We start from the raw sequence: 14652 nt of genomic DNA on the forward strand, positions 1-14652 counted from the left end.
CAGATATGAGCCGGTAGCCAAAAAACGCAAGGCAACGCACACAGTCTGCGGCACAGTTATGACATGGCTCCGCAGAGCTGCGTTTGCTATATAAGGCTCTAACAGAGTGCAGAGGTCAGCCAGTCCCTCAGCGGAGAGGCTATATCGCTGGTATGATAATTCATCTGGGAAATCAAAGCGGTTCTGACAGTCTCTAAACCTGGGGCCGGATTCACAAAACCTTCTTAAGAAAAAAAATCTTCTTAAGTGCCATTTTTTCCTTAACTTTAGTCTTAAGAAAAAAAATAGGAAAAAATGCTATTCTCAAAAACAGTTCATATATATTTTCTTAACCTTCTTATGTTTCTTCCTAAGAATAAATGGTATTCTTGAAATGAAAGTTCTCAAATTTGTTCTTGATTTTTTCCTTAACTTTCAGACGGCCCTTCACCTGTCTTAAAACTCCTACAGTGAAAAGGTAAGCCTCTAATATCATATATTTAAACACATTTTAGACAAGTAGGTTATAGTTCAAAGTCTTCATAGGTTCCCCTACACCTAACATTAAGATGAACATTTATTGTAAAGCTTTATTTGGTGTAGGGCCAGGTAGGCCTCTGTCTCATGTCTGTTGGAAATAAGCTGCAAATTTTACAGTTACCAACAGCAACCAATGTTTCAATCTTTGCTCTAGTTGCTCTAAATAGGTTTTTCCCCAATTGTTTTGTAGATGGAAGCACTTTGGGTTGCCTCCTAGCCTTGTCTCCTAGCCTCCTAGCCTTGTCTCCTAGCCTCAATGGCAGTAAGCCTAAAGTTTATTAACCAGAATTAATTCAGGCCCTATTTTGAGAAGTTCTTAAGTAGGAAAATTAAAGAAATTCGTAAGAAATGAGACTGTTACTAAGAAAATATTGAGGAATTGCACTTAAGAGTCTTCTTAAGAACTTCCTAAAATTTCCTCTTATGTCATTTCTTAGAGAAATCATCTTAAGAACACATTGGTGAATCCGGCCCCTGTTTCCCTGTGAAGAGCCCTTCTTACAGTCTGTGCACCCAGGTCTAGAAGATCCTGTAGGAGAGTTGACGCCATTTCTCCAGTGAGCTGATTGGTCAGGAGGAGGGTTTTATATGTCCTGATCTGATGTCCTGAACTTGAAGCTGCAGGTTAGCTGTGTGGCTTCAGTTACCATGGTGATCTACCCCGGTTAAAAGTGAGCCACCTTTGTGAGATTCAAATTACTTTATTTTCTGTGAGGAACTTCATTTGTGCAGTGGACAGACAAGAATAAATAGGACAATCACAAGACGATCGGCACGGGCTCACCATTGGTCTTAAAGGTGAGTCGATGGTGGTGCCGAGATATTTATACTCCTCAGTGTGCTCAGTTGTCTGGCCGGGGTAATGGGCTATAAGTTTTAAAGGAAAAATCCCCCATGGATACTCTACTGTCATACATCATCAGTCTGACATTTACTGTTTTGGTGAACCCACTTTCTCTTCACCTGCCTCGTCTACTTCTGCTGCAGTTAGTGATTTCCTACATCTCCCAGAATGCCTTTCGTCAACCTTCAGAAAATAGGCACTTGTTCTGTTCAGCTGCGGGTTTTACATGTTGGTGGAGAGAGCGAGAGCAACAGAGTGAGTTTTTCCAGTCTAGAAAAAGTGAGAGTCTCCCTTTATTGGAGGTGGATGGAGAAATTGGTCTCTCTTCTCTTCTCCGATGGATCTCTCCCTGTATGATTGTTGAGCGTCTCTCGGTGCAAAATGGCGGCTCTAGAAAGAAGCCCTCGCTCTTTGATTCTGAGGGACTGACACCAAAACCTGACGTTTACCGCTGAGGTTTTACATCCTGAAACATTTTCTCATATCAAACTCCACTGGAGCTGCTGGAAACATCTGGAGGTGACGTCACCTCGTCTACGATTGGCCAGTTATCCACCAAGAAGAAAAACACAACAAACTACTACATGGAGCCAGGAGTGAAAAAAACACCAGTAGCTGTTTTTAGCGATTTTTCCTTTAAATATAATTGAACAGATTGATCCTCAGGACTTATAGATATGACTGGAGGATAAAGAGTGGGATAAAGATCACCAATAGCTGTTTTTATGTGTTAAAGTGTTTTAGGATGGATTTGTCATGTAATGAGGCCCCCCAAAACACTCCTCAGAATATTTGGTCCCCAACAAAAATCACATGAAAAGTTGAGCGCATAATCTTAAATTTCTGTATCTGTAGTTTTTGACAGGAGAAGGTTGATCTGTACTGTATTGTATTGGTGTATCGTATTGCATAAATTGTGTCCTATTGTAATTTAGAAGTGTTCTCTGGTAACATCTGCTGCTGCCGGGCCTGGATAAAGGCCCGTACTGTACACAGGTCAATCTCCTACATATATCCATTTATTTTTTGCTTCAATATATTGCAAATCCATTTACACTCCATTCTTTATAACATCTGTAGAACGTCTCTCGCGGCGCTTCCCCGTCCCATATGCACAATATCCTTTGTGTCTCCCCGCATGTTTGAAAGGCTTTTTGGAGCCGGAGTTGTCCTAAAGTAGATTTACCTTCAATCACCATTTATTAAATCTCCATCCATTAAAGAGCACTGCCCTCTGTCCCCAGCCTCATGTCCATTAATCCTGATTACGGAGAGAAAGGCAGAGGAAGAGGGACGGGGTCTCTGTGTCAAGCTGCTGCTGCTGAGCTTCAGTCCCAACTCCATCATTTCCTATTTGTCTTTGTACCGAGCGCAGAGGAGAGATCAGCAGGCGGAGGGACGGAGACTCAATTTGGACGACTGAAGCACCGGATGTCCTGGAAGTCTGGCTGTTATCAGAGTCGAGTCGGCAGAGTCTGAGTGTTGGTTTGCGCTCCGGTTTGGGATGCAGGCTGAAGTTGGCGGAGCGGAGGGCGATGAGTGAATGAAACAGAGAGTCGAGCTGAACAGGATCGACATGGAGAGCCGAGGCTTCGTGGGCCGGAGAGGGACCAGCGGCTCGGTCAAACGGTCCTCCGTCAAGCGCAGCGCGTCGTCCGGATCGCAGAGGGTAAGACCGGCCGTCTCCTTTAACCCCGACCCCCGACCCCGGCGACGCTGGGGCTCCCGTCCAGTGACTGGCAAATTCACGGATTTAATTATTCCCCCGAAATTGTCAAAGGTTAAAAGTTTGGAATCATGGAATTTAGAAAGGTGTATTTCAGAGTCATTCCTATGTTCCCAGGGTCCTATGTTCCCCAGATTTATATGGCACATAATGGGAACATGACAAAGGGTCCTATGTTCCCCAGTTCTAGGGTTAGGGTTAGAGACCTTCAAAATCAAATAAAATGATAACCATTGGTTTTGTTGTGTTTATATAGCTGTTTTGAAGCCTTGTTCCAATAAAAAAAACTGGATAATATTTATGAAATATTTTAACTTGAAACGGATCAAATTTGACCCAAACACAGTAGGAGGGTTAATGTGTGTTAACAGAATATTGAACTGGGGAACATAGGACCTTGGGAACTTAGGACTCTAGGAACATAGATACGCTCCCTGTATTCCAGACTGGGAAAGTCAGAGGATTTGATAAATTCTCAGGGGAATGTCAGGGAATTTTCCAAATGGGTCACTTTTAAGGATCATAGCAGAAAGTTTTTTGCAGCTTGTTTCCTATATTCATTGATGTTTTTATAGCCCAATTGGATTGGAAACCAGACTGGAAAGCAACTTTAACAAACCAGGAAGGAAGAACAGTCTTAGCTCACGGAAGCGCTCCGACTTAGTCATGTAAAGTCCTGGAATCTTACATCCGGTCCACAGTGGGAACCTTCTGGTTTCTATGGTTCATGGTTGAGGAATACCAGCCTGACACAGAGCACTGTCCAGTATCTGACAGGTCACAGGTTCAATCCTGACAACAGCGTGTCTGTACCCGTTAACAGCTGTGTGTGCTGTCAAACAGTTCTTGAAGAAAACCCCAAACCCCAGAGTCACACTGATAGAAGGGTCAGCTAAATGCCTGAACTGTAAAATGTTAGAGCACACACCAACACGCCACCATGTTGGAGGAATGCCAACAAAATCAGAGATTGTAATATCGGCTCTTCATTACGGAGCCCAGGAGTGTCCATTGGGAGAGAAAAAAAGGTATATTGAGTCCACGATTTACTGTAACGTGTGCAGGTTTTAGTCCATTCGTGCGCACGAGATACAATTCGTTCCCTCGATATAAATTATCATTTGGCACGTTTTGGCAAAAAAAAGAAAACGAGAGCTCGAATTGCATATCGTGCACGTTACAGTAAATCGTGGCCACGACATAAATTATTTTTCTCCCGATGGCCGCTCCCGGGCTCCGTACTTCATCTCTGTGCTTGGTGTATTAGTTATCTTTTCCCCATTCCGTAGCATTCAAACAGCCTACAGCTGCACAGACATTTGCAGCTTTTTTTCTTTGTTTTGTCAGCGAGGAGGAAGGACTGCTGATTCTGGGGATTGACGGATATGGATTTTTGAAGGCCGAACAGATACCGATCTTTGGGCCAATACTCAATGTCTTTAAATTTGACCATTTTCATGCCAAGTATTCAGTGCTTTCCTCAGGATTTTATTATTTGCAGGATGGAAAAGCCTCTGAACAGCAGTTAGACCATGAGACACTAAATCTCTCTCCACTGAAAATACAACTGTACAAAAACAAAAAGATTCTTTAGGGTCAGTAGTTCTTGAAGGCAGGGTCTGACCCTGTGCGTCTGAAAAGGCAGTAACTGTGTGAGAAGTGAAACTGAAACAAATGACTGAAGTTTATTTCCTGTTCCAACAACATTCTCCATAACAGCACACACTGTACATCTGCAGATGAAAACACAACAGATGGAGTGTTAAGACTGTGCACACGTCAACGAAAAGTTCTCTATTTCTCTTTTGATTTGATTTGAGACTGATTCAGCTTCAATCAGTTTCTGTACTTAATATTGATTAGCTGTGTGTGTGTGTGTGTGTGTGTGTGTGTGTGTGTAGCCACGTTTCTGGATTTCTGCCTGTTGCGATCCCTGATCACAGCATAATTTAATCAGGCAGGTTTTAGGGGATTTTGCCTTCACTTCAAATGCGGAGTGAGAAGCGCCTGAGTGAACTCAAACACAAACTGCTGACCTGAAAACCAAACTGAAGCCACGTCTCATCGGATATTTGATATGTAATATCGCTCAGGTATAAAATAAATAGGGATTTTTTACAGAATTTCATTTTTGATATTCAGTCATGATGGTTCACATGTGAAATGGATCATTCCTCGGTAATCCATCCTCCTCCTTGTACTTTACTTGAGTATTTCCATTTGATGCTACTTTATACTTCCACTCCACTACATTTCAGAGGGAAATATTGTACTTTCTACTCCACTACATTTATTTGACAGCTTTAGTTACTTTTGAGATGGAGATTTGACACAATGGATAATATAACAAGCTTTTAAAATACAACACACCAGTGGTTTCCAACCTTTTTGGCTTTTGACGTCTTACAAAAAGCAGTGTGTAGTCGGGTCACATTTCAGATGTCTATGAGTTGTTAACAGCTCCACCAAATAGTGATTTTTCCCTCTAAATCACATGGTTTCATTTCAATAAATGTTCAAATAATCCAATATTTCAGCAAAAATCAAAGATTAGAGAAAAAGTCCAAAAACTGAAAACAGATTTGTGTATCAGAACTTTGTTTTTTCTTCTTTCCTCTCCCATTAATCATCTCACGACCCCTCAGATTTATCCGGTGACCCTTTGGAGGGGCCCGACCCCTAGGTTGGGAACCACTTGACTACACTAGCTAACTGTATATAAAGTAGTTCAAACTAGCTCCACCTCCAGCAGCTACAACAGTAACATGCTGCTTACACACTGATGCTTCAGTATTAATAATCTAATGATGTCATATATAATAAAATATCAGTCAGAGGGACCAAACCACTACTTTTACTTTAATACTTTAACTACATTTTGCTGCTAATACTTATGTACTTTTACTTAAGTAGGATTTTTCATGCAGGACTTTTACTTGTAATGGAGTATTTTTACATTGCTGTATTGGTACTTTTACTTAAGTAAAGGATCAGAGTACTTCTTCCACCACTGGGAATTGTTCTGGAGTCAGTTTAGCAGCTGAAACAGTTAACTTCAGGTTAGCTTCAGGTTAGCTTCAGGTTTTGCTCACGGTTCAATAAATGAAAACTTGTTGTCATGAGTTGGGAGTTGAACCATTCGCCCCCCGACCTCTGACCTCTGAGCTCCACACTCTGACTGTCCACCGCCAAACTACTTCCTGTTTCTAGTCCTGTCTCCTCCTGATCCTTTCTCCTTCTCCTGCACTGAGCGACTTATTTGCATTTTAAGACTTTGTGTTCTTTCACTTAAACACACTGAATCCCTCCCAGCTCCTCGAGTCACTCTGTCCTGCCTGTTGGGGGCAAAAGGATAAAAAATTCCCCTCAGGGATCAACGCAGCATCACAAAAAAAGAACAGAAGAAACAGATAATAAGAACAGTATAATCATTTGTTGTTTTTTTATTAATCTTCCAGCCACTACTGTCTTTCAGTCTTGTCCTCAGCGAGTGTTCACAGCTGCTCTGTAGCTTTAGGAAAGACTTCTGAACCTCAGAAATGGGTAAATAAAGTTTCTGAATTGGATCCCTGGAACAGTAAAGCTACAGGAGAAAGTAACTGTTTAGTCGTGGCAGTCTTCCCTCCCAACACATCTGCAATATAAAGGACCTTCTAGGTTTATAGTTTACTTTCAATCAAAAGGTCTCTTTTTGATATGTGATGAGATTTGAAATCACTTCAGATATTTGCTTTGTTCAACAAATCATTATTGTTATTATGAGTATTTTTTCCGTCTTTCCAAGACTTTAAAGTCACAAGGAAAAAGCATTTTCATGGCGTCTTGCTTCTGTAATTTGACGCGTTTCCAGTTGAAGGGAGGAAAAGTTCAGAAGTGTGTGTGTGTGTGTGTGTGTGTGTGTGTGTGTGTGTGTGTGTGCGTGTGTGTGTGTGTGTTTTGTTTGTAATCTTGAACTTCACAAACTCCAGATTCTTCCAAATGAATAAGTTCAACCATCGGGACAAAACCACTCAGTCTTAGGAAAAGGAAACAGAGTTTTCACCACCGCACCATGTTGACACTCTGTCACTTTGAAAGATGTGAAGTTGTAGGTGTTGCATTATGGGAGAAGGGGGGGGGGGGGGGGGGGGGGGGGGGGGGTCAGAGAGAGGTCAGAATCTGTGATGGTGTAATTGGTTGGAATTATTTATGTACCAATAAAACTACACTGTATTCCAGGAAGGAAAGGTAATGGGGTTTTGATGTAAAAATACAAGAAAATTTAATTTTTTGGGAATTTGTGAACATTAACATTCCTTGCTATATTTCCATCTGCAACAAGATATCTCAAAAGGAAATTTGATGTATTTCAAGTCTGTTTTCTCTGATCCTCTGGAGAAACAGACGAACACTAATCAGACTAATCTGAGTCAGAAACTCAACTCAGCTTTATTTATCCAGCACCTTTCATTCAAGCATGCAGCCCAAAGTGATTCACATAGCAAAATTACAACAATAAAACAATAAAATGTAAAAAAAATAAAAAATAAAAATACAATAAAATAAACACCAGGGATAAAAGTAAAAACCAATGATTAGAACTTAAAAACTAAGGCTATAACATTACTCAAGGTCATTTAAAGCTTTATACACAAGTAAAAAAACTTTAAAATCAATTTAAAAGATACAGGCAGCCAGTGCAGTGTCTGAAGCAGTGGGGTCATGTGATCCATTTCCTTTGTTTTGGTTCAGACTCTGGCCGCAGCATTCTGAACCAGCTGTAGTTTTCTTATAGACTTTTTAGGTAATCCAGTAAAAAGGGAATTACAACAGTCTAATAGTCTAGTGATAAAAGCCTGAGTGAGTATTTCAGCATCTTTCTGAGTCTGACTTTGGCGATATTCCTAAGATGAAAAAAGGATGTTTTAATGACCTTGTTAAAATGAGAATTAAAATTTAAATCAGAGTCTAAAATCACTCCCAGGTTTTGTGATGTGAGAAAGCAGCAGCAGCCGTTCCTCCGCATTCCTCCCGCCGCCGACCAGCTGACCCGGTTTTGTTTGGGGCTAATCGACGGCACGGCGCCGCCATGTGACTCCGCTTCCTCCGAGCCGGGCGGACGCACAATCGGCCGCTTCATCGCTCGCTCCGCCTCCGAACGCAGACGGACACGTGCCACCGTGAAATCGCACACTGAAGACAAAATTTAAGCCGCCGTCAGTTCCAGCTTCGATTACTTACGACCAGACACTAGAAATCAATGATTCAGAATCAGAATCAGAATCAGAAATACTTCATTGATCCCCGAGGGGAAATTGGGTTACGTTGCAGTTGCTCACATTCTAGAAGAGAAATATATATAAGCATAGAAAAAAGAAAAAGAAAAGAAAAAAAAAAGAAAAATAGAAATAAGAAAATAAGAAATATGTAAAATATGTGCATCATACTACAACATATAACAATAATAATATAGAAGTAAGAGAAATAAGAGAATTAGTCCTCAGATATCCTCAGAGCAGTGAAATATTTTACTGCAAATTCAGTTTGATTTTTCCTCAACTCATTTAGAAAACTACTTAAGTAAAAAAGTATCTCCCTAAAGAAAATACTCAAGTACCTCGGTATTCTTACATCAACACAAAATCTTGCACAAAATTATAAAATTAAAAAATAAAATTACTATCCACTAACTAGAGTCGCTGCAGCTTGTTCAGTTTTTTTTCAACTCAGACTGAGAGTGCTCACTACAAAATATTCAAGTACCTGTTACTTTCCAGCAAAACCTCACTGTATTTGCTGTTCTTATGTTTAAAAAGAAAACAGAAGTGAAATTGTGATAATTCTAAGTGCAGACTTTAAGAAGTACTCAGAAAACCAGCATTGCTCTAAAAGTCACTAAAGTAAGTGGAGTATTTGTAGTTTTATTCCACAGCTTATTTAATCAGTCTTTCCCCTGCTTCTCTCCGTCTCTTTTCATCTCTTTTCATCTCCATCAGTGGCAGCTTACATTTAGGTCTGATCCCACATCATACTCTCTGATGTATCTGGACCTCCAGGTCAATGTGTGTGTGTGTGTGTGTGTGTGTGTGTGCTGTTCAGTCCCAGGTCGTCTTTATATTGAAATAAAAACAGTGATATAACTGCTCATTATGCAAACAACTTGTTCCCTTCTAAGCGCCAGTAATCTCATTTTTAAGCCTAAACCCCCGTAAACCCAATCCTTCTGCTGCATTTGCACTCTCCATCTCTCCATCCCCTTGTTTATTGTTTTCCAACAGTCTTTCATTTAAAACCACTAATAAGCCGGACAGCTTGTTTTGCAAAGAGGAATAAAAACCTGTTCATTTCTAAAAGTTGGATGCTGCTCTTGTTGATTTGCTTAAGAAATAAAATCCTAATCTGATGCCGTTGTTCAGTGGAGCTCCTAACAAAGTTATTCATTGCTGCTGGGATTTCCGTATTAAATAGTGTTAAAGTTTCTGTAGGCCTAATAGGTTTGACCTGTTGCTCGTGAGGCTGAGCTGCGCGTGGATTTCATTAGAAACCCCACTGGTTTATTTCTCCCACATGAAGCCTGGTGAACTTCTCTGGTTTCTTCTTTTCCCCCTCGACAAATAAGGAGATGCTGAGAGAGAGAAAAGAGGTTTGATGTCAAGAAGCTGACTGTCGATGCTTCTTATGGTTAGAAAAGAGAAACAGAGAAAACTTTAGCTGTGGAGGTGCAATATCTCTCCGTTCAGCATCTGGTTAAACTGTAAAATACACTTTTCAGGCTTATACTGACACTCACACTCTAATAACACTGGACTTAACCATGTTTATGATTGATAAAATGATAAAATCTTTAGAAACTCAAAAAAAATCTTTGAGATCTTCATGGACTCTATCTAGAGTTAAACCTCTAGATTCTGAATCATCTGTGATGTGTCCAAACTAGATCTAACTTCACCCAGGTTTCGTCACACACCAGGATAGAGAACCACATGTTGACCAACACTGTCTTCTGTCCTAAATAGTTATCAGTCATTAATTACTGAGAAATCCTTTCAGAACAGCCCACTGTCCAATTCTCCCAATTATGCAAATAGAGTTCAACTGCAGCAGTGGGGGGTGTGACACACTGGAATAAAAAAAAAAAAACCCAACAACAACATTACAGGCGTTTTGTCCCACATTTTCTTTTCTCTTTCTCCATCCTCTCTGTTTACGCTTCCTCTTTCCCCATTCACACTTCTTTTTTTTTATCTGCACAACTAGAAGAGAAAACTGTGAGAAGAAAGTTGTCTCCATGGGTTTTGAGATTAGAGTGAGGAGGGGGGGAAAGGGTGGGGGGTGGGGGGGGGGGTGGGGGGGTTGCAGTCTCTGAAAGTAGATTTGTTGTGCCTCGTTCCAGCCGGGGATGAAAATACCCTGTGTTCAACTGGACGGGTCATGGGACTCCCAAAAGGATTACCTTGGACCGGAGTCATGAGACTCTCCTGAACAAAGAGCCTGCTGCCTCACATGCTCATCATATGAACCTCCGGCTGCATAAAGTGAACAAGTTTCTTATCCGCCGGAGCTCATTGGGCGGCGGCAGCGGGAGGCGAGGGGGGTTTCCTGCCGGGGAGAGTCGAGTCGAGTCGAGTCGGGTCGGGTCGGGTCGGGTCGGGCCGGGTCGGGCCGCTGGAAGCCGAGGAGCGTCTGAGAAACCAGACCGCTGCTGCAGGCCAGTGTTGCTTCTGCATTAGTGAGGCTGGCTGTCCTGGAGGTTTGCTGGGGAGAAGGTAAGCTGAGGAGTTTTGGGAAAGTCTCCAGTATGTTAATGTGTTGTCGTTCTGTCAGGCGAGGACTGGAGTTTCCCCACTGTGCTTTTCAGAAAGAACCACAATGTGTTTTGTGTTTGTGCACGCAACTATTTTGTGAGCAGCTGTCACTTTTTCCAGATGGTTTGTATCTCATTGTGGGAAATTCTTCGTTTCTGTCTGAAACTCTCTGCTGCTCAGTGATTCATTGTAGGATTTTTTTGAGGAAGGTACTAAATGGAGATTTATTTCACTGAGGTCTGGCAGAATTTGAAAAAAAAAAACAAAAAAACGACAGCATCTGTAGGTTTTAGGCAGAATCGGGTTTTACACCAATTCCTCAAGTAGAAAGACCAAGTCTGAACAACTTTTTACCTCCAGTGCTGTTTGAAGAAGAGACAGCTGAGTGTGAGCAGCTTCAGGATGGCACAGTGTTTTTCTGTGATGCATCTAATGTCCCACAGTTCAGAAACAGCAGGCCGCAGGCATCTGGTTTTAACTCCAACAGTTTCTCCTGCAGGATCCTGTTGAGTCAGTCTCTCGTACTGCTGGACTCTCCTCAGCTTCACTGCAGCGTCTCGGGACTAAATGTTTTGCTCAGGTGCATTTAGAAAAAAATTTTTAGGGTTGAGACAGGTTTTCCCGCCAGGGCAACAAGACACATCCCAACATGCTTCAGTCATGGAGAAGTGAAGCAGCTCTCCTAATGATTTTAGCAAATATGCCTCTTTGGGTTATGTTTCACACTTCTTTGGGGTAAATTTGCTGCCACCTCCATGTCAGTTAGTGATTAAAAGCCACAGTCAACACTTATTATGACAAAACTGGTGAAGCAATAACGTTTTCATTGATTAGATTCATTTCCTGGGAAGGATGACAAGTAAAACACAGGATGGTAGTGAGAGCAGCAGTCGGTTCAGTGTCTGACAAACTGAACCAGATCAGAGCTGAACCAGATCAGAGCTGAAGCAGACAAGCTTCGTTCTGCTGAAAGAGGCGTGCTTCACATCTTAAGGAAGCTTTGTCTTTCTGAAACCTTTTTATCTGAAGCAGCTGGACCATGATGGTTTTTTAAAACTAAACTGTCTCCAGTAATTGTTCACCAAAATGTGCCTGAAAATTTTGACTTTTTTCAATTTATTAATAAACTCAAACGCTTTGGGCGAACGGTGAGGTTGGACAGATGGGATGAAGATGAGATGAGTTGACTGATCCTCGTGGGGAAATCAGGTCGTTAGAGGAGAGGTAGAGTGAACAAGAGTGAAAAAGACAATAAAGAACATTGATTTAAATATATATATACAAACAGAGCATTGCTCCTAAAAGGTTTCTCCATTAGTGTTAAAAGTAGAATTCACTCACAGATGAATATTCACAGATTTACAGACGTCGTCAGTTTTCCGATTCACTAATTAACAGTTTTCATTTTCTTATTAGAGGAATTCTGCAAGACAACTTGAGCAAATGTTTTCTGTTCTTGTTATATCATATGATAAAGACAATGCTGGATATTGCAGAGACTGCAGTATAAATGGTATTGTAGCTCATGTGACTCGATGCAGAGACATCAGAGTTTAATCCACCATTATCCAGAGTGAATGTATTTTCCAAAGTGCAGCCAGAAGCTTCTGAGCAACGCTGGTTAATCACTGCGCCGCAATAATACACAACGTAATAATACAAAGTCATTAGAAGTATATGGATTTGCACACACACGTATACACACACACACACACACACACACACACACACACACACACACACTGAATATACAAATGCACACTGTGGGTTTTAGTGTGTTCTTGTACTTTGCAACAGCATTTAGGTGGGATTAGGAACAAGCTCCCATAAGAGGATTTGATGCATAAAGAACAGAGAAATTTGCTGCTTGGTGGAATGGAAAGCTGCTGCAGTCTCCCAGTAATTAGTCAGATACATTCAGGCATTAAAGCCTTGAGACGTGGAGAGAGCAGCGCTGTGTCTGCGTGTGTGTGTGTGTGTGTGTGTGTGTGTGTGTGTGTGTGTGTGTGTGTGATCAGAAAAACACTTTAACTGTCCGTTTTGATTCTGTCCTAACAGTGATACTGAATACACCAGTGTGTTCTGTATGACACACATATATCCTGTGTTTTATCATCCAAAATAACTCATGATTCAAACATAAAATATTCAAATCAACCATCAGTCAATGCACTGTTAAAAAAAAAAATCTTCCTTTGATTAGCTCTTTCTATTGTATGTTTATTTTTTCATTTAGATTTTTATGCCGCCTTTATTGAAGCAGGAAGGAAAATTAAGAACAAAATTGTGTTTACAGACTTTCACAAAACGAGAGGAAATGTTTGGAAAGGTTTTGCTCTTCTCCTGTTCTCATCTCATGATATTTTGTTTTATTTATATATTTTTTTCATTATTTTCAATTTGTTTCACCTGCCATGTTATTATCTGGGTCATGTGACTGCCTCCCATTGGCTGTTGCTATTATACAGGTGAGGCCACACCCGTGTTGTCTGTGTTTAAAGCCCAGAAGGAGACCTACAGCGGTCGAAACATGTTGGCTTTTTTAATGATCTGGCCACTACAATAAAAGCTTTTTAAATATTTCCTTCCTCGTGGTTATATTTATATATGTGGAGTGCCTGGATTGTCCTTTTGTCTGTAGCAAGGTTTTGCTCTTGTTGAAGTCGACAGAAGAAATGCAGAAACAGTTTGGTAACAAGTGAGTTCAGAGAAACTAAAGTTTTGAGTTACAGTTTACTGATTTTGTTCCGCTGTAGAAGGATTTATCTGCAGCTCTGGTGCAGGATAGATGCAGAATAAATTCATGAACGACTTTACAGTTCTACAGTGTCTGCCAGTGTTTCCTGACATCCTGATCAAAGTCACAAGACCCACTGAAAGGAATGGGGAAAGGCTGCGAACTCATCTCTGATCTTTCCTCCTTGTGTTTTTTCTCCTGTTTCCCCTCTGCAGACTCAGAGAGTCTGGATCGAGAGAACCTTCCAGAAAAGAGAATGCATCCAAATTATTCCCAGCAAGGACGCGAGCAGGTACTGTTGCATGTTTATCCCCCATTTACCGTCCCATATGCTTTTAAATCCATTTGATGAAATAAACAGGACTTTCACTGACCTATTTGCTAAAGGATGAATGAAGGAGACGCTCGGCACAAACAAACCGCGTCAACAAATGAACAGAAATCCCTTTGAAAGTGCAGCTTGGCATGAAAAGCAGACAGATGAAAGTGAAATTCGTTAAATGCAGCAGCTGCTTTTAGCGTGTGAGAGAAACGCTGCAGAGTGAAAGTGATAAAGTACACACACACACACACACACACACACACACACACACACACACACACACACACACACACACACACACACAGTTACTTTCCCCAGGAAAACATCAGCATTATCTGCATTAGGGCTGTTTTGATCTGCTGTATTTCCTTCACTTATATAATTTATTATTTTTATCCCTTTTCAGTCTTGATGGGATTTGTGTTTCTTTTTCTCATCTTGATTTTTGCCTTTTTTTTTTTTTTGTTTGTCACCTGCACAGCTTGTCTTTCTTTTCCTTTCTCTCTTTTTTCCAGTGCTTTTTCATTTGTGAAAACTGACTAAACCAAACAAAACCAAACTGCACCAGGTGACTTGAGGTTCTGCACCTCATTATTCATTCTCATTAACTTTTATTCTACCAGCCAGTACATTTCTTTCTAGTAAAATAATAATGGAGGACAGATTAAATTGTTTCAGTGCATGTGTTTTCTGTTGAGTGAAATTGCCTAATTTGGTAAC

General features: G+C 41.0%; 1 protein-coding gene across 1 annotated transcript in view; it reads left to right on the forward strand.

Moving 5' to 3' along the window:
• The first annotated feature begins 2939 nt into the window (after positions 1 to 2939).
• The window catches only part of LOC139643367 (transient receptor potential cation channel subfamily M member 1-like), a 54427-nt gene continuing 42714 nt past the window's right edge, over positions 2940 to 14652 (forward strand). The window contains exons 1-2 of the mRNA XM_071518502.1: positions 2940 to 3032; positions 13826 to 13902. Coding sequence (XP_071374603.1) covers positions 2940 to 3032; positions 13826 to 13902 — 170 coding nt within the window. The remainder of the gene's footprint in view (positions 3033 to 13825; positions 13903 to 14652) is intronic.

The sequence above is a fragment of the Centroberyx affinis genome, unplaced genomic scaffold (genome assembly GCF_046629955.1).
Source record: "Centroberyx affinis isolate AG114_WGS23_722 - 3 ecotype Tasmania unplaced genomic scaffold, CSIRO-AGI_Caff_v1 ptg000584l_1, whole genome shotgun sequence".
Classification (NCBI taxonomy): Eukaryota; Metazoa; Chordata; class Actinopteri; order Beryciformes; family Berycidae; genus Centroberyx; species Centroberyx affinis.